The sequence below is a fragment of the Felis catus genome, chromosome A1, assembly GCF_018350175.1.
Source record: "Felis catus isolate Fca126 chromosome A1, F.catus_Fca126_mat1.0, whole genome shotgun sequence".
Taxonomy (NCBI): Eukaryota; Metazoa; Chordata; class Mammalia; order Carnivora; family Felidae; genus Felis; species Felis catus.
Genome location: NC_058368.1, coordinates 115,404,387 through 115,429,527, shown reverse-complemented (window position 1 = coordinate 115,429,527; position 25,141 = coordinate 115,404,387). Strand labels below are relative to the sequence as shown.

Genomic DNA, 25,141 nt, shown 5'->3' with positions numbered 1-25,141 from the left:
CAGGCCTTGGACCACTACTTTCCAGGCCACTCCTTGGCTCAGAAAAGGATGCTGCTCAAGTCTCCAGCCCCTGCCACTTCCCTCCCTCCCTTGGATAGTAGGGGGAGCGAAAGTGTGGGGGTATAGCGTAGGGGAGGACTACTTTGTTATCTAATAGGCACTGTCCTTCCTACTCTTGGTATTTAATCCCTCCCTATGTAAACAGCTCTGGTTACCCCTGGTTACCTGTAAACACCCCACCCCACTCCCAGTGCCTTGGTAAATTTAACTCTCCCAACTTGGCTATAGAGCAGGAAGGGCTGTGTGTGTGTGTGTGTGTGTGTGTGTGTGTGTGTGTGAAGTCCTGACCAGAGACATCAAAGATCATGGGTTCCAGGACCACAATGAATTTGGGAAATCAATTTCCATCATATAATGTTATGTTATACCTGTGAATCACACTTGCACCTTCTTACACTTCCCCCAAACAGAAGCTCGAGTCTTCCCAAAGGGAAGGAAGGGAAAAGGACCATGCTATGTCTATTTTTAAGGTGGGGGAAGTCTGCGAAGGGTCTAGGACTCACTAAAGTTGCATATGCAGGGCTAGATGATAGGTAGGTTTGATCCTTTCACAAGCCATCTCTGATGGCTAGGCGGTCATGGAGACATACCCAGGCAGGAGACCCACTCAGAGGCTGAGTCAGATTTGTCAAGTCTAGCCTAACCTGGGTCAGTGTGAGGATGAGTACAATGGGGATGGGGGTGCTGATGCGTTTGCTCCAAGGCCACCTGGAGCCTGAATCATAGTAGGAACTCGAAGCCAGAAGTTTAAGGGTAAATGGTGCCCATTGTCATTGTCCCAGGGCTATGACAGGTGGTGACTCCTTCCCAATCTGTTCCTGTCCCCAGGGTGCTGGAGTGAGGGCCTTGCAAGTGCCTGGGAGAGCACAGAGGTCTTTCTGCCTCAGAGTCTTTATACAGGGGGCCACAGCTACCCCCAGAGGTTCCTAGGAGACCCCCACATAGGCATCCAGGGCTTGTTCTAGGTGCCAAGGCAGAATGGGAATGCTAGAGCTATGCACTCCAGCCCCATCCAGGATGTTCCCACTAAAAGCAATGGGTCCAGCCAGGGACAGCACCTACCTGAGGCCCTGGCACAACTTTCCGGGTCGAGGGAGCTTACCAAGCAATGCTTTCTATCGGATCGTGGGCTGATGGGTCAAGGAAGGTGGTGGGTACACCCTTATGAACTCTAGCTAGTACAAGTGATAAGGCTGGGGAGAAGGGGTGCACTGAGGTGATGGGAAGACACTGGGGGCTAAGGAGAAGATGAAATTGCTCACAAGATCTGAGTTGCCTGGTTTGAAAGTGTGGTCCGGGCCCCCTGGCTCACATTCTAATCCATACCACCATGGTCCTTGTTAGGCAGACCCCTGCTCAGCCTGTTTCCTAGCCTGTGGAGGAGTGGAGATGGGCCTAGCCCCTGGCTTCAAGTTGCACACCTGCCTTTCCCTCACCTTCATGTCAGCCAAAGCCTGGCGACGCAGCCTAGGCTTCTGGCCCGCGCCAGGGGAGAAAGCTGGAAAGGTAGAGCCTAGGGCCCAAGTCTCTCCTGCTAGCGACGCCACCGCTTCGCGAGCGGACGCGGCCGCTTTAAGGCGCGGTGACCCCCACGACACCCGCGGGCGGGGCGGGGACAGTGCGGGCGTCCGCGGCACCGGCGGAGGCTAACGTGAGGGAGGTAGTGCGCGGCGTCCAGCCCCACCATGCTGACCGCGTTCGCACCGCCAGCCCTGCCTGGGCTCCCAGGGCGCCTGCCTGAGGTCCCCGCCCGGCGCCAGGACTCCTCCGGTTCGTCAGGTTCCTACCACACTGCTCCGGGTTCTCCAGAGCCCCCGGACGTTGGGCCGGACGCGGAGTGCCGAGCGAATTGGCCCGGGGTGGCCCCTGCGCTGGGGGCGGGCGCGCAGCCTCGCCTGTCCGTCAGCGCCCAGAATAGCCGCCAGCAGCTCGGGACCAGCTCGGGTTTCCCGCGAGGCCCGGGCTCCGGCCCGCGGCCACCCCAGCCCCAGCTGCGCATGCTGCCGTCGGGGGAGATGGAAGTCATCTTCGGCGCCGGGGCCCTGTTCAGCCGCTCGGACGCGGCGGATAGCGAGGTGCAACAGCTCACCGCTCGAGCTTTCCGCAGCCTCTCTCCGCCCGGGCCCTCGACTCCTGCTCCAGCAACACCGACGCCTCAGGCCCCGAACGGTGGCTCCCGCTGGGCCACTTACCTGGAGCTGCGGCCCCGCGGGCCAAGTCCTGCGACCCCAGCGCAGTTCGAGTGTGTGGAGGTGGCGCTGGAGGAACGTGCCGAGCCCGCCAGACCCCGGACTGTGCCCAAGCGTCAAATTGAGCTGCGCCCCCGACCCCGGAGCCCCCCGCGGGAGGCGGGCGCGCCGCGCCCCCGACTGCTTCTGCGCACTGGCTCCCTGGATGAGTCTCTGGGCCGCCTGCAGGAAGCCGCGGGTCTAGTGCAGACAGCACTGGCCAGAAAACTAAGCCCTGCGGCCCCTGCCCGGAGCAGCGCCACCTTCGGGCCCACGGGGCGGCTGGAGTGTGCGACCCGGGAAACGGCCCGCAGTACCCGAAAGGTCCTGGAGGAGGCCAGGTCTCGGCCACCCCGCGTGCATCATAGTTCAGCCCCCGCCAGGGCACCACGGCCGTGGCCTAGCCTCCGAGAGCGCGCGATTCGGCGTGACAAGCCCGCGCCGGGGACCGAGCCGCTGGGTCCGGTTAGTTCCAGCATCTTCCTGCAGTCAGGGGAGAAGATTCAGGAGGCGCACAGTCAGGAACTCAAGACTCGGTTCCCGCGAGAGACTCTGGATCGAACCATCCTGAGAGAACCGTCTCCGCCTTTTGAGTCTAGGGACCCCCGGGAGGTTCCGAGTAAGGCTGGAAAACCTAGGAGCTCGTCCCCACTGTGGCAGGCTCCAAATGGGACCGTACGGGGTCCTCACTGCCCGTCCCCCCAGAATCTGCCTCCATGGAATCGAGCTATTCGGAGAGTAAGTAGCCCGTCGTTTCCCGAGGCATCCTCTGCCTGGGGAAATCAGGATCCTGCTATCGAGGAAACTGTCAGCAGAAGAAGCCCTTCCCCACCGATCCGTTCTCAGTGGAATCAGGGTGTTGCCAGAACAAGAAGCCCATCCCCCGAAGCTCCTTCCCTGTGGGAGGTTCCGAAACCTGCAGTTGGGAATACCGCAGAGGGCAATAGGAGCCCGTCCCCGCCGGCCTTGTCCTCACTGGAGGCTCCAGATCATACTAATGGGACGTGGAACCCATCTCCCCAAGAGACGTGGGATCCCACACTGCAGGGCTCATCGATCGTACCTACATCGGAAGCTCTAAATGGGATAGGACAGGAGGAGCTGGCGCTGCCTAGACCGTCCGCCCCCAGGACCCCCGAGCTCACAGACGCGCAGAGTCCGTCCACGCGGGAGATGCGGAATCTTGCCTTCCGAGGCAGTCAGCCGTCGCCAGAAGTGGATGCACCCGAGCTGCCCCTCAGTCGCCTCGTGGGCACCTTGGATGCCGATGTGCACCGGGAAGTCTCGGGCCCTGGAGAAGCAGCCTCGGGACGACCGCGCGTGGCCATTCCACGGCCCCGCGACGTGCGCAAGATGGTGAAGACCACGTACGCGCCAAGCTTTCCTCCGGGAACACCAGGTTCGGGGCTGCCTGCGCCTCCGGCGGAACCCCGCGGAGAGGAGGGCGGCTCATCCAAGACACAAGAGTTCCAGGCGCTGGAGTCCCCAGCCCCAGCTCACTACACTTCTGTTTATCTGAAGGACTTTCTGCCAGTCGTGACGCACCCCTACGAGCCCCCAGAGCCGTCCCCCGACACAGTCCCCCGGGACGCTTCACAGCCCAACGGGGTCCTGAGGCGGAGAGCAGAGAACAGCACGGCAAAACCCTTCGCGCGCACTGAGATCCGCCTGCCTGGTGCACTGGCCTTGGGCCGCCGGCGGGAGGGACCTGGGGGAGTCCTGGTGCGCGGTTCTGGCGTAGAGAACCGGGATGCGGAGGTCCAGCGCCTGGTCCCTGACGGCCAGGGGCGGACCAGCCCTCTAGGAGGCGCTCGCACCTCACCCCAGCAGTCGCCCATAGGGCCAGCCGGGCCCCAACCATCCAGACCACCCTGTCCCAGCTCCCCTCAGGCGAACCCTAGCTTGAGCCCTGGGATAGCACCCAAATTGGAGACGCCTCGTGTGGCCCCCGAGACCGCGACTGCTGTCCAGTCGTCTCTCCCGCGGGAGCCCCAGGCGTCTGCAGGCAGAATGGCCCCGCCCCAGCCCCGCGCCGCGTCAGCGCCACCGATGGACCGGTCCCCAGAAGGCCCTTTCCAGGGGGCGCGGAAGCCACCTGGGACCGCGTATCCGGGGAAGGTCCTGGTGGACCCCGAGAGCGGCCGATACTACTTTGTGGAGGCGCCGCGACAGCCTCGGCTACGGCTGCTCTTCGACCCAGAGAGCGGGCAATATGTAGAGGTGCTGCTGCCGCCATCGCCCCCAGGGCCACCCCGCCGCGTCTACACCCCGCTGGCCCTGGGCTCCAGCCTCTACCCGCCCGCCTATGGGCCTATCCCCAGCCTGTCGATGCCGCCATCCCCGGGCCCGCCGGCCTTCAGCGGCCCCCCGCTACCCTGGGCCTCTGAGGCGGGGCACCTGGACGGGATGTATTATCTGCCAGTGAGTGGAACCCCCAGCCCCGCACCCCCTCTGCTCCTCTGTGCTCCACCCAACAGCTCAGGTTCAGCCCAGCCCGGCAAAGGGTCCTTGTTCCCAGTGTGAGGTCTGATCCCCCATGGTGTTGGGGCCTGTTGGTAGCCTTGGAGGTTCTGGCATCCAGTCCCCTGCCCTTCTTTCCTTCTATCACCTCTTTCTTTTACTCATCGCATCCAGTCTTCAGACCGGAAGTTACCTTCAGAGAATGTATCTGAAACTTTGGGACTGATGGAGCTGGAATTCAGAAAGTGGCTGCCTACTTCCTCCCCCAACAAAATTGTATACTCCTTTCCCAAGCATTCCCAGAGTGTAGTGTGTTTGTGTGTGTGTAAAAGTGAGGGGTCTCAAGAGTTGTCCCTAGGAGCCAATTTGAGGGGCTGTTGGGGTTTGCTAGGGGCAACAAGAAATAGGAGCAGCAGAGGGCTGGGCTGCTCCCAGAGGTAGTGAGCTGTCTGTCCCTCCCTGAATGGTGGACCCAGCTGAGATGGAGCAGGCTAGTGAGCACTGGTGGGGTGGAAGGAGAAGGACTCTGGCTAGAAACTTTGTTATTCTTTGGAAGAGGGTGTGAGCCTTGGCCTGGGAGACTGTGTGGGAAAGTGGCCAGTGCAGCCCCTAGGCCAGGCAGGGTCTGAGAAGGAGAGCTGTTGAGACAGCAGGTGGAGGCAGAGCAAGGAAGTAACATGGAAGTGGTTATGGTTATGGACAGTCAGCCTGGGGATGGGGGTTGGGTGGGGAGGCAGCTGTAGTCTCCAACTGGGAGCCCAAACTCTCATCCTCCCCTTAACCTCAGCATCTGACTTGGCTTCTCTAAGCCCTCAGAGCTGAGCTGGCTCATCCTAGGGCCAGGAGTGGGGGGGCTTAAGCCATCCCCACCCAGAGTGGAAAGCAGATGAAGTGAATCATCAGGAAGGACTTACAAGCAGAGATTCTTGACCATTCTGGGTTCTGGGTGTAATGGAGGATGAGTTAAGGCTGGCAGTAAAAGGGGTGCCCCTGGGGTCGGGATGAGGGCAGGGACAGAGACATGGAGCCTCAACTGGTTCAACTGCCTCAGTAACAGTTGTGGCAACCATGCCCAGAGAGGGGGTGGCTCTGCAGGCTGGGCACAGCAAGGAAGGGCCTGTGTTCTAATTGCCCTGAGATTGTAGGAGCCTCTGAGGAGGCCTGAGAGAGATGAATGGGGTAGGAGATGCTCTGCATGGGGGTCTGTGTGGAGTTCTGAGCTTGAATTGGCAGAAGCTTGTAGAACTGATAAGTGATGATGTGATGAGTTTGTGGAAGAAGAGTTCCCATTAGAAGCAGTTGTTGGGGACAGAGATGGATGCCTTACTTAGGTTCCAGGCCTCTGGGGGGTCTGGGTCCCTTGAAGTCTACCTGTCTGCCTCTCTGCCTTGGACTGGAAGCTGACCAGGAGAACTATGAGTAGAATAACCTGAACATCTTCTTATGGCCAGAGATGCTGGTTCTGATGACATGAAGGGCCCTGGGCTGCTCCTGGTCCCCTCACCTCATCCTGGTGTGCAATAAATCACTGACCCAATGAGCCATGATGGTCGGAATGACTAGTGTAACTTGTCTGATTTCTGATTTCCTATCACAACCCCTAACACCCCTCATAATGCTCTTCCATGCCTTGGTATGGCCCTCAGGCTCAGGGAAGGAGCCCATGTGTGTCTTTCATGTGCCGTGGCATCCTTGCCTCAGCAAACTTGCCTCCCGGGGAGGGAGCCCTAGGCTGGCAGCCATGCCTGTGACCTAATTCCTCCTGGTGGCTGAGTGGCCAGTGGCTTTGGGGTCAATCCGGTTTGGATTCCAGTTTCAGTATGGCCCTTGTAGCTGTATGGTCTTGGATTTGTCACTTCTCTCTGAGCCTTCATGTGCTCATAAAAATGACACTAACCAAGTACCTCTTCCCCCAAGGTACTCAGGACAGTGCCCACTGAGTTGCCAAATCGCAGGACATGGGAGGTATCAGCTCCCATGTGTTCTTGCCCATGCTCAGCCCCCCTCCTTACATCATTGTTCCCTATCTGTGAAATGGAGTTGAGTTGGCTGAAGCAAGGATCCCACTAGAGGAGGTGCACACGTGGCATCTTCAGGGCCCTGGGGGAAGGGAGAGAGTGGGAGGGGTGAGGTGTTGGTTCCCCATTGGTTGGGTCAGGAGTTCCGGGGCGGCCCCCACTGCACACATACACATGCACACCTGCACCCCAACCACAGCCCATGCTCACTGAGCCAGCTCCACAAACCATGAGGCTGTCACTGACACTGACACTGCTGCTGCTGGGAGCCTGGGGCATCCAAGGGGGCCTTGGAGACAGGCCTCCACTCACAGCCACTGCCCCGCAGCTGGACGATGAGGAGAAGTACTCAGCTCATATGCCTGCTCACCTGCGCTGTGATGCCTGCAGGGCGGTGGCCTACCAGGTGAGTACCTCCCCCCAGCAGTTCCCCTGACCCTATCCAGGCCCCTCTTGAAGACAGTCCCCTCCTTCTACCTCAGATTCTACTTTTGGCTTTTGATTTCTTTTTCTTTTCTTTTTTTTTTTTTAATATTTATTTATATATGTGAGATCATGACCTGAGCCGAAATCAAAAGTGGGACGCTCAACTGACTGAACCACCCAGGCGCCCCTGGCCTTTGATTTCTAAACTCTCAATCCCAGGGTATCGAGTTAGATTCAGGCTTCCATGATATTTCCACCTTCACCTCACCTAAACCTCCATGCCTCAGTTTACCCATTTCTCTGCCCAACAGCGAGCAGATTATCTGGGACACCCATTCCACAATATCTTGAGACTCTAGGGAGTCACGAGCTTGTCCCCTTGGACTCTTTCTTTTCCAGGCTTATCCTCACGTTGGGGCTTCTTCCCAAAATATGACCAGGGAGCACTGGTGTATATGTGCATGTGTGCATGTGGGTTGAGTACATGAATATATGAGTATGTGTGTATCTCTTGTTCATGCACAAGCCTGTCAAGCATGCCCGAATATCTCTATGGGGGGAGGGGAGCCTATGAGCACACGTGTCATTGAAGACTGGGCTCTGGTTTTTTTTTTGTTTTTTTTTTTTCTTTTTTTCTTTCCTTCTTGTGGTTTAAGAAGAAGAATGGCTCTGTCAGCTAAGCATCGACTTTTGGTTTCAGTTCAGGTCATGATCTTGCATTTTCTGGGCTTGAGCCCCATGTCGGGCTCTGCACTGACAGTGCAGGAGTCTGCTTGGGATTCTTTCTTTCTCTCTCTCTCTCTCTCTCTCTCTTAAAAATAAATAAACTTAAAAAAAATAAAATAAAATATCATGTGCTGATGGGCAGGTGTGCCCTGGGGAAGGAGGCCCAGTGCTCAGGCCTAACTTTCCACTTCAGAGTTTCCCACCCACCCCATTCCAGGGAAGTGGATCCTATCTCAGCAGACCCAGTCTCAGCTTTCCGAGCCTGTGGGAGGGCCATGAAGCCTGTTCACAGGAGTTTCCTGCTCAAAAGGCTCACCTCACTTTCTCCCGGAGACCCAGGCTCCTGTCTGCCCCTCTCCCACCATTGAGCAGTCCAAAAGTCCTGGCTCTCAGCCCCTCCTTGTTCTAGATGTGGCAACATTTGGCAAAGGCAGAGGCCAAGCTTCACACCCGGGACTCAGGAGGGCAGCAGGAGCTGAGTGAATCAGTATACACAGACATCCTGGACCGGAGCTGCTCCCAGACCTGGCAGGGGTGAGTCAAAAGTCTGGTCCCTACCACCCTCCCCCAGGGGAAGGGATGATGGGTAGGGTTCTCATTCTCCCACTCACGCCAGACACACAATCCACTAGGGCTCTGGTCTAAGGTAGGGGGCTGGCTGTGAGGCAGTCTGAGCTCTGGAGCTAGGAGCAAGTAGAATGGTAGGTGGCCAGGATATATGGTTGCTGTGTGACCTTGGGCCAGGGGCTTTCCCTCTCTGGTCCTCAGTTTTCCATCAGGGAAGATCAGAATCTGGGCTCTGGCTTCAGCAAATTCCCAGTGTGCTCAGCCTCATGTGGGGATGGATCCCTTGCTGGCAGGGCTCCCACTAATGCTGTATCTCTCCTCCCCACTGCTTCCAGCTACGGGGTCCGAGAAGTGAACCAGGTGAAACGTCTCACGGGCCCAGGACTCAGCAAGGGGCCAGAGCCAAACATCAGCGTGATGATCACAGGGGGCCCCTGGCCCACCAGGTGATGGCAGGAATGGGGGGTGGAATGGAGACTTTGGAGCCTTGATCAGCCCCCTGTGGGGCAGGCAAAGTCTGAGGCTCTTGCTGGGCTCCCCTAGGCTCTCCATGACATGTTTGCACTACCTGGGGGAGTTTGGAGAAGACCAGATCTACAAAGCCCACCAAGAAGGCCGAGAGGCTCTGGAGGCGTTGCTGTGTGGAGGCCCCCAGGGGGCCTGCTCAGAGGAGGCACCTGTCACGAAGACAGAGCTCTAGTCCAACTGCTCCTTCCCCTTCCTGGTCAGCCCCTGAAGGGAGCTGGGCTTCCTCTGGATCTGTCCTACTCCTTTGTGCAGGCTGCCTGGAGGGCAGGGAGGCCATGCTTTTCTGTGCTGCCATGGCCACCACCCCCCTCCTCAGGCTTTAGAACACTGGGGCCTGGTGTGTGTGAGGCGAGGCCTTCCCTTCTGGACTCAAATAAAACCCAGTGACCTCCATTTCTTGATTCCTTCCGTCTGCAAAAGGTGCTCATGGGGCTGGAAAGTCAGACTTTGGTATTTCTGCTGAGGTTGTACCTAGAGAGGGCCAAATACACTTCCATACAGTTTTCCAGAGGTAGGTGAGACCTGTCATGGCTAGAAATGTGAGCAAGCTGTCAAAGGCATATGGAATCAGTTATATGAATGATAAAACCCAGATCCATCATGAGAGAAAAGGAAAACTCCATGAGCAGACTACCTGTGGACACACCTACTTAGCACTCTGCTATCTGTGCCCCTCCCTGAACACTGGTCTAACTGGGTCTATGCCCAGCAGCTGCTCAGTTTCCGGACTCTACCTCTGACCCTAGCTGGCATGATTGAGCCCTAGGTGTCTGCCTGGGACTGGGGAGGGCAGGGTTCCTGGAACGTGCTCGATTCAGTATCTTGATTCTAAGTCCTGCTCTCCCCAGAAATTCTTCTGGCCTGAGACCTTTCCTTAGCAATGGAGGAAATGGTTCCACCTGGGCCCCACCTAAGTCTGGGAACCTGTGGGCAGGCAGTGCTATACCTTGTAGTTTCTTTTGTGGGTGTCTCTCTGATCTGCTGAAGCCCTGGGAGGTGGACAGAACAGACACTCTAATCCCCAGTTGACAGACACCGAAACCAAGGCTTAGAAAATAAAAGAGGCTCAAACCAAGTCCAAGTTTGAGTAGTGACAGGGCTGGGAGGGGATTCAGATTTGGGGAATTGGGGGGGAAGTCATTGCTGGAGGAATAGGGGTGCCCCAGGCAGGACCTGACCCCTCCAGATTTTATGAGCTATACTGCAGCCTGGTCCCCTACATTCCATTACCTGGTCCCTATCTGCCTGAGGCCCCTCCTCCCTGGCCTTCACCCCAGGAGAGATCCCCTAGTCACCAGGAAGAGAGCCAGGGCCCAAGGAACCAGCTGAGCTGCCAGTGTATTGGGTGTGGAGATGGGATCCTATGACATGGATCTGTGTGGCCCTGTGATTACATGGAGTGATTTATTGATTTATTTTTTAAGTTTTTTTTTTTTTTTTAATTTTTCTAATGTTTATTTATTCTTGAGACAGAGACAGAGCGCAAACAGGGGAGGGGCAGAGAGAGAGGGAGACACAGAATCTGAAACAGGCTCCAGGCTCTGAGCTGTCAGCACAGAGCCCGACGAGGGGCTAGAACCCACTGACTGTGAGATCATGACCTGAGCCGAAGTCGGACGCTCAACCGACTGAGCCCCGCAGGCGCCCCTACATGGAGTGATTTAGATACACTGCAGCACAGTCTGAGTGCAGTGGATCCATTTGTTTGTGTACCTGAAACCATGTACAACATATCTGCCTTGTTTCTGTGTGTGTGGCATGTGGCTGGGTTGAACTGAATGTCTGTGGGACTTGTGCACCTAAGTGTAAGGGGTGGAGCTCAGTCTCCATAGCCCCCTGGGGAGTACTGGGGTGGAGAGAGGCAGGTGGGGAGGAAAATGCTAAGGAGAAGTTTGGAAGCTTCAAACTGGTCAGACGACTTTGGGAAACCTGGCAGCAAGAGCCAAGAAGGGAGAGGAGAAGATAGGCAGACAGAGGAACAGCTGGGGACTGGAGAAGCTGACGACGGATTCACGGCCGTGGGATGAAGCTGCTGCCCAGGTGGAGAGCACTGCTGCCTGTGGGTCCTTGGAACAGGGCCTGGCCGTGGGCACAGCAACCCAGAAGTAGGTGGGCCCTGGGGGGCTGGGGCTGGGGCAGCCCAGAGGGAAGCAGAACCAGGAACTTTAGGTCCATCCCCACCAGCTGAAGAGCCTCAGCTCCTCAGACCCTCCCAACCACCTTTAGCCCCCAGGTCCCATGATCAGGCTGGTAGGCCTGCCAGGAGGAGAAGACAGGCTGAGTCGAGGGCAGGTTTCAGTGACATGCACTCACACAGAGCCCAGTGCTTAGAAAGGCCTTATATTTGGTTTAATATTCTACTACTGCTGTGTTAAAATTCATAATGCTTTTGGAACGGGGGTCCCAAATTTTCATTTTGCACAGCGGCCTGTGAATTATGTAGCCAGTCCTGCCCAGGAGGGGAAGGGAATCATTGTCTTGACATAGGGAACAGGCAAGGCTGGCCCATCTGTTTTGGGCCTCTGAGAAACTGAGGGATTAGTGGCTGTGTGGGGAGGGCAGGTCTTTATCAAATTTAATGGCTGATTTATAGCATGAGCTCCAGAGTTCAGGCCAACCTGAGTTTTTGGAATGTTTTTCTAAAATCATGCACCTATGTGGCCTTGGTCAGATCACATCTCCTAGATCTGTTTCTTCAGCTATAAAAGAGGTTAATACCGCCTAGTGCCTGGGGTTAAACACGGCAGTACATAGCAATTGCTTGGCATACAGTCATTCCTCATTCAAGACAGTGATTATGGTAATGATAATTATTAACTTGTTATTAATAAGTGGGGAGGAAGAGTCTTGTTCAGAGTGTGACCTAGTAAATGCCTCCCGCTACTACCACCTCACCCTGGGGTTGGTAAACTTCCCAGACTGCCCACCCCTCACCAGCACTCTGACCCTCTCTTGGAAACAAGAACAGGTCCCATGCCCAGGCTCAGGTGCAGTCAGGGAAGGGCGTGCTCAGACGGCAGAGGCTTGGGTGGCCTTTACCACCATGGCCAGAGTTAATACGTTATCTCCGCCCAGGTCCTCCTTTCGCAATCAGAGCTGGGGATCTGGTTACAGATTTACTTCAAACAATGTCTGATGTGTGGACTAAAGTCCTTCTTGGCCTTCATAAAGCCAATCCCCTCTTTTCCTCAGGAACCGCTCACACCTGTGCCCCAAAGATGAGGGCCCAGGAGGACCCCGAGGGCCAGACACAGGTGCTGGGGAACGGGTGGGACCTGGGTGGGGGGCAGGGTTGGGTGGAAGCTAGAGAGCCTTCTTAGGCCTTCTCCCCGGGAAGCAAGAGACAAAAGTTCTGATGAACTTGATCGAGAGTGGCTATCCCAAGCTGAATGTAGCAATTAGGGGATGGTGTGTGGGTGGCAGTGGGTGCAGGGGTCATCAGCTTTAGGACTGGCGGACTCCAGCTTGAGGGCCAGCAGGGACCCAACCTCTCCCACCGCCAGGGAAACCCCGAGGATCTCCAAGGGGGCAAGAGTGAAACCACAGTGTGCCCAAGAGGGCCTGTCCACAGACTTCAGCCTTCTTGGTCTCCTCCTCTGTTGCTCCCCGAGGCATTCTGACTTAGGGGCCCATCCCCTTGGTTGGAATGCCCTGGTCCCAAGCCCTCCAGGAGCCAGCAGAGTGGACTCATCCCTGCACAAAGGAATGTGAAGAGCGAGCAGGGAGTAGCCAGGCCAAGTGGCAGTTGGGTGGCTGAACCGAGAGGGAGGGTGTGGTTTGGACCTCTTTCTGAGGATCTAACAGCCACTTGGGCTACCTGATTGATTCTGGAGCAGAATGGACTTAGCTGATCCTCATCACTCCACCCTGAATTCCTTCTCTCTGCTGCCCCAGCATGAGTCCCTGGGCTCAGCAGGGACCTCCACGAGGGATCCCACGATGTCCCTGCCTACAGAACCCAAGTTTGACATGTTGTACAAGATTGAGGATGTGCCACCCTGGTACCTGTGCATTCTGCTGGGCTTCCAGGTGGGCTTCCCCACCCCCACTCTGCATGCTCCCCAGAATCCCCACCCCTTTCCGGGCCAACAAGTTTATCTTGGGTAACAGGAAGAGAAACCTAAGGTCAGCAACAGTGACGGTCACCAAGCAGGGGTGGGGAGGGGGTCTGATGGAGCCTGAGAGATTATCCCCAGGAACATGTCACCTGCCAGGCAGAGTGGCAGTCACAGGGAAGAGGACTCACTCCACTGAAGCCACAGGAATAACTTGGAGGCAGATTACTAACCCAGAGAGAGGTGAGGCGTAGGTCTCTGGGAATCCCTTGCAGGAGTATCAGCCCTGGGTGAGCTGCCAGGGGCAGCATGGGTTCAGGCCCACGGAGGCAGGCATAAGGATGGTTAGGACGCCCCTGTTTCCCTTTGAGCCCTATGGGCCCTACCTCATACACTCTCCCCCCCCCCCCCCACCATCCCCCAGCATTACTTGACATGCTTCAGTGGCACCATTGCTGTGCCCTTCCTCCTGGCTGAGGCACTGTGTGTGGGCCGCGACCAGTACATGGTCAGCCAACTCATCGGTACTATCTTCACCTGCGTGGGCATCACCACCCTCATCCAGACCACACTGGGCATCCGGTGAGCTGTCCTGCCTCTGCCTCCCCACCCTCAACACACACAGTGATCCACACAGTGGGAGAAGGTGTTTTCTCTGAGGGCTGTTTCTTTGGGGGAGAAAGCTGCTATCTGTCACCACCTACTACTCCTACTCCCAAGCCAGCCTTAGAGCCCGGAAGCTGGGATCCCACGTTAGGCCCCTGACGTTCCTCAAAGGCGAGAAGTCTGCGGGTTTAAGGGAATATACCCTAGCTGGGCTCTCCTCCTGTGAAGCCCTACTCTGGGTAATCAGGACCACCCACTCCTCCCTTTTAGGGCCTGTGTGGGCTTCTTCAGTGGTCTGTTATCCAGGGGCCCCTGCCCCTGTGTGCACAGCTCTAGGCTTGGGTGGCCACAAGATGGTTGTTTTTGTGATGGGGGGATGGAGGAAGGTTGTGAGTGGGGCTTGGATGCAAGAGCTGAGCTGTTTGCTTCCCTGTACATGGCCCCTCACAGTGCAGGAAGTGGGGTTGGGAAGGAAAGGGAGCATGTTGTAGGCCAGAGACTGCATTTGTTTTCTCCCTTGGGCCCCCAAAACGTTAGAGGCCTGCCTGGGGCCACAGCGACTTCTCTCAGCTTTGCCCTGCCCTTGTCCCTGTGTCTCTGTCCCTGGATGTGATTCTTTCTTTCCTTCTCTCTGTGCCCCTCTCTCCCCATCTCCGCTGTCTCTGTGTCCCTGCCCTCCCCTGGCCCTGCCCTGTTGCTCTTTGCCTCTCCTTCCAGGCTGCCGCTGTTCCAGGCCAGCGCCTTTGCATTTCTGGTCCCAGCGAAAGCCATCCTGGGCCTGGAGAGATGGAAATGCCCCCCAGAAGGTGGGCACACTTCTGGGGTCTGTGCTGGAGAGGGGAGGCCCAGGGGCCTGGAAGTCTGGGCGACTGTCCTGAGTCCAGACACCAGACTGCATTCATGGCAGCACCTTCTCTTCTTCTCTGTGTTCCCTGGCTATGTGTGTGTCCCTGTCTCTGATCCCAGAGGAGATCTACGGTAACTGGAGTCTTCCCCTGAACACTTCTCATATCTGGCACCCACGGATACGTGAGGTGGGTTTGTACCTGGGTAGAAGAGATCTGGACCTGAGTAGGGGGCTAGTTGGGAGTGAGGGCCAATGATGAGTTGAAGGATTCAAGGAGGTGGTCCAGGACCTTTTTTCTTTTTTTTTTTTTTTTAATGTAGAGGTCATAGCCTCTAAACAGTGACTTATAGTACCATTATTTGCTTCTCCAGGTCCAGGGTGCAATCATGGTATCCAGCATGGTGGAGGTGGTGATCGGGCTGATGGGACTGCCTGGGGCCCTGCTCAGCTACATAGGGCCTCTCACGGTCACGCCCACGGTCTCCCTCATTGGCCTGTCTGTCTTCCAAGCTGCTGGCGACCGAGCTGGCTCCCACTGGGGCATCTCAGCTTGGTGAGCAGGCATTAAGCCTGATCCTTTCCCAGCCCCAGCCCTTTCACCCCTTTCGTGTCCTGGCCCCAGTCCAGCCTACCAGCCATCTTTCCTTTGTGCCTCTGCCCCCAGTTCCATTCTCCTGATCGTCCTCTTCTCCCAGTACCTGCGTAACCTCACCTTCCTGCTGCCTGTCTACCGTTGGGGCAAAGGCCTCACTCTCTTCCGCATCCAGATCTTCAAGATGTTTCCTGTGAGGAGCTGACAGACAGCTGGGGCTGGGACTAGGGCAGGGGCTGGACCTGGGGCCAGGGCAAAGGTCGGGGGGCGGTCAGGTCCAGGACAGCAGAGGAGCTAGAGCCAGAGCACAGGTGAGGTCCCAGTCAGCGGCTAGAGTAGGTATTGGGGTCCAGGTCTGAGCTGGTGTGGGGGCGAAGGCTAGGGCTGGGGCTGGGGCTGGAGCTGGAGCTAGGGCTGCGGTAGGGGCTGCTTAGCCTGGACCAAGACTTCCAGGGCCCTCAATGCTCCCCTCACCCCACCCCACTTCAGATTGTGCTGGCCATCATGACCGTGTGGCTGCTCTGCTATATCCTGACCCTGACGAATGTGCTGCCCTCAGACCCCACAGCTTATGGATTCCAGGCACGAACGGACGCCCGAGGGGACATCATGGCTATTGCGCCCTGGATCCGCATCCCCTACCCCTGTGAGACACCCCACCTGGGCCCTTCCGCTTCCAGCTAAGACCATCCATGATGGTCCCTGATGATCCCAACGCAGCCAGTGATGCACTTGGCATTAGCTGTACATTTATAGTGTGGCAGGCAGAGTGGTATTTTCCTCAAAGCCTCACTCCAGCTTCATGACTCTGAGTGATCCCAAATAAGCTCCCACAACTGTATAGCTCCCACCCCAGCGTGAGACATCTTAACCCCCACATACTGTCTTGTCCACTCCCTGCATCCCAGAGGTTACTGCACCCATCCTCCCTTCTCCCTCCCTATCCAGGTCAGTGGGGCCTGCCCACAGTGACTGCGGCTGCTGTCCTGGGAATGTTCAGTGCCACACTGGCCGGCATCATTGAGTCCATCGGAGATTACTATGCTTGTGCCCGCCTGGCTGGTGCACCACCCCCTCCAGTACATGCTATCAACAGGTATGGCCACCTGCCCTCTCCAATATCTGATCCCTCGGGGGCCATTCAGGAAGCAAATGTAGGGAGAAGGTTGAGTCTCAAAGGTGTGGAGTTGGTCAAGTCACTAGTACTTTCCAGATCTCATTCTCCTTACTTATGAAATGGAATACTCACATCACTCACTCTGAGTGTCACCAGTAGTTGAGATAAAGACGCCTAAGGGAAACTGCGGTCATTGACAACCTTTCATGGACATAGCCCTCCATGTGTATTCTCTTATGCAATCTAACGACTCTGTGAGACAAGGTACCCTCATTATGCCCATTTTACAGATGAGGAAATTGAAGCCCAGAGTCGCCTAAGGGAGTAAGTTCCAGGGCCCTGGGACTAGCGCTCGGACGTGGGCTCTTGGCTCCCAGACCCACCTCTGGCCTGGAGTGGGGAGTACTACGGACAGATAGTTGCAGCTTGCCCAGTCCCCAAGAAGGCGAGCAGCCCACCCAGGGTGATGGAAGGACATAAGCCAGGGCAGAGGCTGGACCGAGGCCCAAACTCACCCTTTCCTTATAGGGGCATCTTCACGGAAGGCATCTGCTGCATTATCGCAGGTCTGCTGGGCACAGGCAACGGGTCCACCTCGTCTAGCCCCAACATTGGCGTTCTAGGGATTACCAAGGTGCCAAGACAAGCCGGAGCGGCACAAAGCCCCACCCCCATTCCCTGTGCCACAGACTTGCCCCAAGCTTCCCCCACTTTGGCCTAGCCACGCCCTGTCTTCGAGAGGTCCCGCCCCGCATCAAGCCCCGGCCCTTTTGTGCTCACTTTTATAACAGGCCCCGCCCACCTTCCTGTCCTCTCGACTCATCCCGTCAGGCTTCGCGCCTGGAGTCTAACCCTGCCCCCCCGACTCCCTTGCAGGTGGGCAGCCGGCGCGTGGTGCAATATGGTGCGGGCATCATGCTAGTCCTGGGCACTGTTGGCAAATTCACCGCCCTTTTTGCCTCGCTCCCTGACCCCATCCTGGGGGGCATGTTCTGCACCCTTTTCGGTGAGTGCCGCGTGTGCGCCGTGGGTCTCTGCGCGGTCGCGGAGTGGTGGAGCCCATCGGGCCTGAGGGACGCCTTCAGCAGTTCTCTTGCGCCCTCAGGCATGATTACGGCTGTGGGGCTATCCAACTTGCAGTTCGTGGACATGAACTCCTCTCGCAACCTGTTCGTGCTCGGATTTTCCATGTTCTTCGGGCTCACGCTGCCCAATTACCTGGAGTCCAACCCCGGCGTCATCAACACAGGTGCCCCCGCTAGTCTGAGTATCTCGGTCGATAGGGGAGGTATGGTGGGCTCGACTCTGGGCACAGCTCCCTCGGTCAAAGGCACCATAGGACAGAACCACAAATCCTGCCCAACTCTAGATGTGAACCAGAAGCTGAGAAGTGATTAGCAACTGTCCTTTACTAAGACACTTTCTATGGACAGCTATGGAGCTTTACATGTGCTCATTTAATATTCACAACAGCTCCAGGAGACAGATAGTATTATCATTTCCACCTTACAGAAGAGGAAAGTGAGGCTCAGAGAAGTTAAATGATTTGTCCCAAGATAAGTAGCAATTGGCAAAACTGGGATTTGAATCCAAGGGTGGGACAGGGTACAGATAGGTTAGAAAGTTGGGGTTTGTACCACGTCATCTCCCTGCCCACTCAAGGAAGTCAGTAAACTCCACAAGTGGGGAGAAAGTCCCTGAGCTCTGGTCTTCAGGTGAGGCCAAGATGTCCACTGGCCCTTGACCTATTCCACAGGCATTCCTGAAGTGGACCAGATTCTGACTGTGCTGCTGACCACAGAGATGTTTGTGGGTGGGTGCCTCGCTTTCATACTGGACAACACAGTGCCAGGTATGGGTCACCTCTGGGAGGGAAACAGAACTAGGCTGGGCTCACATGCACTCTAACAAATGGTCCCTCGATCAGAAGTGTGGCCAGGACCCATGCAATGCAGGACGTGCAAGGAGAAACAGGAAGTTTGGGCTGGTGGAGTGCCCACTGGCTGGATGGAGAGACTAGTGGCTAGACAGTGGTATAGTCATGCCTCATAGGTCTTGAAGAGGATGGGTCTAGAGAAGTTATTCTGGGGCCCTGTGAGTTGTTTCCTTCCAATTCTTGATAGCCAGGTTGAGGGGTGCCTTTGGTAGCCTTTGCTTTCTTAGATTAGGGCAGATACAAATGAAGCATCAGTCTGTTGGCAACACCCACTACCAAATAATACTAGCTACTAGAAGAGCCCCTAACATATATTTCTCTTTGATGTTACGGCTTTTTGCAGGGATTGTGGAAGATAACTTAGTGAGTCCCTGAGAACCCTCCTGGCTCATGTTTATGTTCCCTGTAAAATATAAAAACTAACCAGTTGCTTAATGAGTAACAAGCACAGTTAACGTTTACCAAACGTCTACTATGGGTCAGGCATGAAACTATGTGTCTCATTTCATTCTCAAAGACTATCCTGGTAGATACTATCAACACCATTTCACAAGGAAACAGAATCAGAGAGGTTAAGTGACTTACCGAAGTTCACAGCATTTGAAGATTTAACAGGTTGCAAATCTGGGATTTTTACCAAGTCCATTTGATGCAGTCTAGGACTTGTGTCCCAACAATTGCACCATACTGCCTCTGTAGAGGGTTTCGGGGGATCTGGTGGATCAGGGAAAGCCCCATGGAGGCAGAGGTTAAAGACTGCATCATTCCAGGAAGATGAGGGATGGAAGTAGAAGGATGATGGCCCTCCATCGCCCACCACTTCCCAGCCTGAACACAGCTGCAGGGTTGGAGGGCAGGCAAGGCCTAAGTGCCATGGCACTTTTAGGAATTCCAGACAGCATCAGATGATGAGAGAACTCTTGGTAGCAGTTACCCCATGGACTAACAGGTGGTACCCACTCCTCCCCATTTAGAAGGCTGGCTGTGGACATGAGAAAGAGAAGTGGCAGCCTCTATGCTCATGGAATCTGAGGAGGTAGAGGGCATCAGCTGGACTGTATACTGACGGACTTTGTGATTTGGGTAGCTGGATTAAGCTACCTCAGATTTTAATAGCCTCAGACTGCCTTACTGAGACTCTCACATTCCCATCCTTCAACCCAACTCCCTATCAGCAACCATCACTACCAGGGATCATTATACATGTTATGCCCCATAATCCTTTTTTTGTTTTAATGTTTGTTTTGAGAGAGAGAATGCGAGCACACAAGCAGGAGAGGGGCAGAGAAGGAGAGAGAATCCCAAGCAGGCTCTGCGCTGTCAGCACAGAGCCCGACAAGGAGCTCAGCTGCACAACCAACTGTGAGATTTTGACTTGAGTCAAAATCAAAGAGTTAGACACAACCGACTGAGCCACCCAGGAGCTCCATAATCGTCAATAGTCCTTCAGTGTGCATTGTTGAGGAATCTGAAGCTGAGTGATCAAATCACTTACCTGATTCAAGTTGCCTAATTGCCAACCTGAATTCAAACCCAGGTCTGGTTAAATCAGAAGCCGGTCCTTAATCATGGAATTACCTGTATACAACTTTCTTCTGTGTGATGCACATTTTGCTGATGGGCTGCCTTGCATTTTCTTTCTTTCCCCATCCACAGCAGAAACTAAGAGGGGTAATTTAGTTCAAGAAATGCTAGTGGGGCTAGTGGAAGTCTCTTTCTACTCACACTGTATCAGTCTTCTCTAACCTCAGCCCTCTTGTAAAAACCTCAGAGATCTCACGCACTGCTTTCCTGCCTCTTGAGGAAATACTCCCCTAGATGTAAATAATCTTTTATGTATCCATACTACCAACAAAGATTTTACTTAGTAGCTTGACTTTCTGAGGTTTGTATTATAAAAGCAAGTGTATTTCCTAAATATGGAATCATAATATTGAATATTAATAATGATTATAGTGTTTGTGAATATCCTTGCTTGGCCCCAAAGCGGGTCTGGGCACTCTCTGGTCCCCATCAGCTTAGCACACACTAGCTCCACACTAGAGATGTAAACTGACCATTACTTAACCTTTCTGCCTGTTTCTTCATCATATAAATTTGTATAATAGTACCTGTATACTTCCCACAGGAATGTTTTGGAGAAATGAGATAAAGAAATGAAAACACTTAGCACAGAGACTGGTACACTATAGATACACAATAAATACTAAGTATAACCAGTACCTTTTAGGGTTTCTTCGAGCTCTTGCAACTTAGGAGCTGAGAATTGTGGATTCAGTAACTTTTTAGTCCCAGAAAATAACTGAGAATGAAGACCATGGATTCCAGAAGTCTGCCTTAGGACTAGGTTATGGGAAGGGGAGGTAGTGGAGGGTTGCTGGCCCTGGTAATTTCTCTGTCCTCTTCCAGGGAGCCCAGAGGAACGAGGTCTAATACAGTGGAAAGCTGGGGCCCATGCCAACAGTGAGATGTCTACCAGCCTCAAGAGCTATGACTTCCCCATTGGGATGAGCATGGTAAAGAGGACTGCCTTTCTGAAATACATTCCTATCTGCCCAGTCTTCAGAGGATTTTCAAGGTCAAAAGCCCAGCATCCAGTTCCAGAAGACACTCCAGATAATATACATACTGGGTCTGCGTGCACCAAAGTCTGAAAAATTACTTCTAGGAAAGGTAGGATGTGTTAGATGGTCTTTTGTGAGAGGGTTGAAAAATCATATTCTTATGCTTTAACCAAAGAAAAACAAAACTACTCAATTTCCACTTTTGTGACCTATTTCACAGTCTTTAAGGGGAAAGTAGATGGATACGAAGTGAAAATATGGATTCTGAATGGAATTCCTTAGTTATTTCATAATGAGAGTAGAACTTCCCAACTGATGTGGGTCACTAAGAAGTTACAAGTATGCTGACACACTGACCCCTTCAGCAGTCTGAGTATCTAGGCAGGAAATGGGTCAACTGCAGCCCATGAACCATAAACTCTAGCCACAGATAGCCCCATCCTTGCACTCCAGTATGCTAAAAAAAAATAATACTTTATGACATGGAATAGGTTGAGAAATACTGACAATGCACAAGAACACGAAAAATCCTCTCAGGGGCACCTGGATGGTTCAATGGTTAAGCGTCTGACTCGATCTCAGCTCAGGTCATGATCTCAGGGTTGCAAGTTCAAGCCCTCCGGTGGGCTCCTCTCATATATGCTGCCTTGTTTCAATAATGATCATAAAATAAGAACCCCAAAATCAAAGCAGGATGACTTCAATTACCTTAAAACTATGACACACAGGCCCTAATGGGGTGATCTGTCCAAAGAGCTTCAAAATGGAATAGCTGATGCTCTGAAACTTTCCATCTCTACCTGTAATGCAGATGTCTGATTCCAGTTAAACAGCTAAGTAGTTTTAATGTTTAGTTTCCCTGACAAGAAAAGTTCCAAAAGGAGCTAGAGTGTATTATGCTAAGTAAGTCAGAGAAAGACAAATGCCATACGATTTCACTTATATGTGGGAGAAACAAAACATGAACATATGGGAGGAGGAGAGAAAGACAGAGGGAAACAAACCATAAGAGACTCTTAACAATAGAGAATAAACTGAGGATTGATAGAGGGAGGTGGGTGATGTGTGCTAAGGAGGGTACTTATTAGGATGGGCACTGGGTGTTGTATATTAGTGATGAATCACTGAATTCTACTCCTGAAACCAATATTGCACTGTATGTTAACTAGCATTTAACTAAAATTTGAAAAAAAAAAAAAAAAAGTTCCAACAAAATTAGAATACTCTAGGGATGCCTGGGTGGCTACTTGGTTAAATATCTGACTTTGGCTCAGGTCATGATCTCGAGGCTGGTGGGGTCAAGTCCCACCTCAGGCTCTGTGCTGATAGCTCAGAGCCTGGAGCCTGCTTTGGATTCCGTGTCTCCCTCTCTCTCTCTCTCAAAAATTAACATTTTAAAAAATTAGAATACTCTTTTAATAGTAATAATAACAATCACTTAAACAGAACTTTCTATGTGCTGAGGACTATCTTAAGTGCTTGATGTGTATTAACGAATCACACAATCCTAAGATAGATACTGTTATTACTACTGTTTTAAGAAATTTTTTTTGTACTCCTTTACACCCATTGTGGGGCTCAAACTCACAACCCTGAGATCAAGAGTCACATGCTTTTCTGACTGAGCCAGCCATATGCCCCATTATTTCTACCATTTTAAAGAGGTGGAAACTAAGGCATAGAAAAGTGACTTGTCCGTGATCAATGGATTCACATTTAGGAAGTCTGGCTAGTCTTTGCTTTTTTTTTTTTTTTTAGTAATTTTAGTAACTGTGGGGCGCCTGGGTGGCTCAGTCAGTTAAGCGTCCGACTTCAGCTCAGGTCATGATCTCACAGTTCATGGGTTCGAGCCCCACGTTGGGCTCTGTGTACTGACAGCTCAGAGCCTGGAGCCTGCTTCAGATTCTGTGTCTCCTTCTCTCTCTGTTTCTCCCCTGCTCATGCTCTGTCTCTCTCTCAAAAATAAAGATTAAAAAAAAATTTTTTTTTTTAATTTGAATAACTGAACTTCTATTTTTTTTAATGTTTATTTATTTTTGAGAAAGAGAGAGAAAGAGAAGAGCGTGAGCAGGGGAAGAAGGGTGCCCCATAGTCTTTGCTCTTAATCATTAGCTTACATCATTACTGGAGTTTATAATCTCCAGTTATACTGCACTGTGATAATTTGGCATTATGTAGAAATGAACTCATCTGCCCCTGTCTAAGCTTAGAGAAAAAAGGATCTGTAAGCTTCATACATTTGGCAGCCAGCTGTGCCACTTGTGGTACTTAGCTATTAAGAGACATAGGGGACTGGCTGTATCAAAGCTCCAAAAAGAAAGAGAGCCAAGTAGAATCATTTCTGCTTCAGAGTTTCTTAAAAATCCACTTGTTTTGGGGTGCCTTGCTGGCTCAGTCAGTAGAGCATCTGACTCTTGGGGGTCATGAGTTCAAGCCCCATGTTGGGTGTAGAGATTATTTTTTGTTTTTAAAGTAAGTTCTGCACCCAATGTGGAGCCTGAACTCATAACCCTGAGATCAAGAGTTGTATGCTCTACCAACTGAGCCAGCCAGGTGCTTGAGATTACAAAAAAACCACAAACCACAAAAAAACAACAACCTACTTGTTTATTGTCTTTTAAGGTAGCTATTAAAAAACACTGGGGCATTTGGGCACACCAAAGGATCCTCCACAAAGAATGTGAACCAGACTGACTATATGGCCTTCTCAATTCTGAGCCCAACAAACTCAAGAAAAGCATAACTGAGTAGGACCATAAGGTACAACTGTATGTAGAACCAGGGAATTGCTAGTTGGTTGACAGCCTGTCCCAAGATAACGATTATCCCAAAATAAAGTACTTCACCCCAGGAACAAACTCCTTTAATACTTCACCTCAGGAACAAACATATAAATAAGTTTGTGAGGGGAAAACAGGGATGGTCCAGGTGAACCAAAATAGCAAACCAGTCCAATCAGACCAGCAACGGCTTGTGAAGGGCAGAAGCCAATGGAGATTATACTAGAGTAAGGTTACCATTACACTGGTTAGCCAAAAACCTTCTTAGGGTGGACATCCATAACTGCCCTGACACTGACTGCAGCCTGAGGTAATCACAGTGGCTTACAGAAGGGGAGATCAGGTTTGTTTTACTGCTACATTTTGGACAGATACATGCGTAATGACACACTTGACACTATGGAATTTAATAAAGCCTGCTCTCTTAGCAATTCTTGCCAGTAGGGTTGTCCTGAAGTACTGAACCCACAATACAGTGAGTATCAATCACCACAGGAGAGTCTGCACTCAAGCACCAATAAACACAACCATCAGCTCAGTTCTACTATTATTTATTTTTTTAAATATTTTTGAAAAAATATAATTTTTTTACAATATTTTCAACTTAAACACTATTCACACTGAACACGTATGGCAGCTTAACCTACCCAAGTATGAAGTTTAAGAAGCCAAAACTGTTCTAGCTTTGTTAAAAGAAAAGTTGTGCTGCAGACCATTGTAGTGATGGTTAACAAAGCAAGGAAAAGCACCACTCAAATCATGTTACAATTTCTTTGTTCAATTGGATTATGGTGGGTCAAATGTTGCACTTCACATAGGCATGGCTATGATGCAGTGACACCTGAGAAGATGCACTCAGATCTAGATCCTCAGATCTAACACTAGGAGGATTCACATTTCTTACGTGATAACATACCATAAAAGCCAGGGTTAGTTCTCATCATGAGCATTACCTTATAAACTCAGTAACCAAAGACTTACTTGTCTATAATGAATTGTTTCAAATTAATTAACAAGGCCTTCTTCAGAAAAAGGAAATTCTTCTTGATAGTGACAAATGCAAATTTAGTAAGTCTGAACTGAGAAATCTGCCTAATAACTTGAACTTAAATTTACTCGTTTAAAAAAAAAAAAAGTTTGGACATTAACAACGGTTAGCTAACGCTCAGGGACCAGTTTAGCCTCAAAAAAGGCAATTCACGAAGATTTAGAGGTCATTTTAATTTGGCGCTTTGTTACATCTTGACTGGTGCTTCTTTCCTCGCTGTCTTCACATCAAGCCATGGGGCCAATTCTATTTTCAGTAAATGTTTGACAGCTTATTACTTAATAACAGTCTCAGCACTTTTATTAAGCATGCAAGACTAACAAAACTTTGGCAATGCATAAGTGTAACACAGTGACAAGAGAGAGCTTTTACAATTAAGTCTTCTAATACTGCCTTCACAGTGTGGAAATTGTGCTACATCCACCAAAAGAGGGCCCCGTCTACTCAAATATTTTAGTACTTCACCCCAGGAACAAACTCCTTTGCATTTGGATTCAGATTGCTCTTGACCTGAAAAATAAGTACATAAAAAATCAAGTTCATTAACAGATGGCTTCAGATACTCAAAAGCATTCAACCCAGA

General features: G+C 52.4%; 4 protein-coding genes across 10 annotated transcripts in view; 3 read left to right on the top strand and 1 right to left on the bottom strand.

The window, feature by feature from the left end:
• Positions 1-117: 117 nt before the first annotated feature.
• On the top strand, positions 118-6,288 carry PROB1 (proline rich basic protein 1). The gene has a single exon (XM_006927702.5). It carries the CDS (start codon positions 1,746-1,748, stop codon positions 4,809-4,811), a length of 3,066 nt encoding a protein of 1,021 aa, XP_006927764.5. The 5' UTR covers positions 118-1,745; the 3' UTR covers positions 4,812-6,288.
• Positions 6,289-6,590: 302 nt separating this feature from the next.
• MZB1 (marginal zone B and B1 cell specific protein) lies at positions 6,591-9,406 on the top strand. Its single transcript, XM_003980821.5, has 4 exons — positions 6,591-7,172; positions 8,328-8,452; positions 8,821-8,931; positions 9,029-9,406. The coding sequence occupies exons 1-4, from the start codon at positions 6,969-6,971 to the stop codon at positions 9,183-9,185; spliced, it is 597 nt and encodes a 198-aa protein (XP_003980870.3). The 5' UTR covers positions 6,591-6,968; the 3' UTR covers positions 9,186-9,406.
• Positions 9,407-10,654: 1,248 nt separating this feature from the next.
• SLC23A1 (solute carrier family 23 member 1) overlaps positions 10,655-25,141 on the top strand; it is a 21,734-nt gene continuing 7,247 nt past the window's right edge. The window contains exons 1-15 of one of the 6 annotated variants that reach the window (XM_019832872.2): positions 10,771-11,118; positions 12,206-12,267; positions 12,908-13,042; positions 13,493-13,650; positions 14,392-14,480; positions 14,641-14,708; positions 14,893-15,074; positions 15,186-15,306; positions 15,603-15,759; positions 16,062-16,209; positions 16,759-16,864; positions 17,107-17,236; positions 17,336-17,479; positions 17,987-18,082; positions 20,576-20,839. In XM_019832872.2, coding sequence (XP_019688431.1) covers positions 11,037-11,118; positions 12,206-12,267; positions 12,908-13,042; positions 13,493-13,650; positions 14,392-14,480; positions 14,641-14,708; positions 14,893-15,074; positions 15,186-15,306; positions 15,603-15,759; positions 16,062-16,209; positions 16,759-16,864; positions 17,107-17,236; positions 17,336-17,479; positions 17,987-18,082; positions 20,576-20,820 — 1,923 coding nt within the window. In that variant the 5' untranslated portion in view covers positions 10,771-11,036 and the 3' untranslated portion in view covers positions 20,821-20,839. Of the gene's footprint in view, positions 11,119-12,205; positions 12,268-12,849; positions 13,043-13,492; positions 13,651-14,391; positions 14,481-14,640; positions 14,709-14,892; positions 15,075-15,185; positions 15,307-15,602; positions 15,760-16,061; positions 16,210-16,758; positions 16,865-17,106; positions 17,237-17,335; positions 17,480-17,986; positions 18,083-20,575; positions 20,840-25,141 lie in introns of those variants that run through there. The other 5 variants (XM_003980820.5, XM_019832879.3, XM_019832881.3 and 2 more) reach the window with 5 other exon arrangements.
• PAIP2 (poly(A) binding protein interacting protein 2) overlaps positions 24,046-25,141 on the bottom strand; it is a 20,250-nt gene continuing 19,154 nt past the window's right edge. For both annotated transcript variants that reach the window (XM_019832886.3, XM_003980817.6), the window contains exon 4: positions 24,046-25,068. In XM_019832886.3, the coding sequence (XP_019688445.1) occupies positions 25,012-25,068 (57 nt within the window). In that variant the 3' untranslated portion in view covers positions 24,046-25,011. The remainder of the gene's footprint in view (positions 25,069-25,141) is intronic.

Coding starts and splice junctions, on each gene's coding strand:
- PROB1 (XM_006927702.5), top strand. CDS start 1,746: ATGCTGACCGCGTTCGCACCGCCAGCCCTGCCTGGGCTCCCAGGGCGC.
- MZB1 (XM_003980821.5), top strand. CDS start 6,969: ATGCTCACTGAGCCAGCTCCACAAACCATGAGGCTGTCACTGACACTG. Junction 8,453..8,820: donor TGCTCCCAGACCTGGCAGGG/GTGAGTCAAAAG, acceptor CACTGCTTCCAG/CTACGGGGTCCGAGAAGTGA. Junction 8,932..9,028: donor GGGGGCCCCTGGCCCACCAG/GTGATGGCAGGA, acceptor GGGCTCCCCTAG/GCTCTCCATGACATGTTTGC.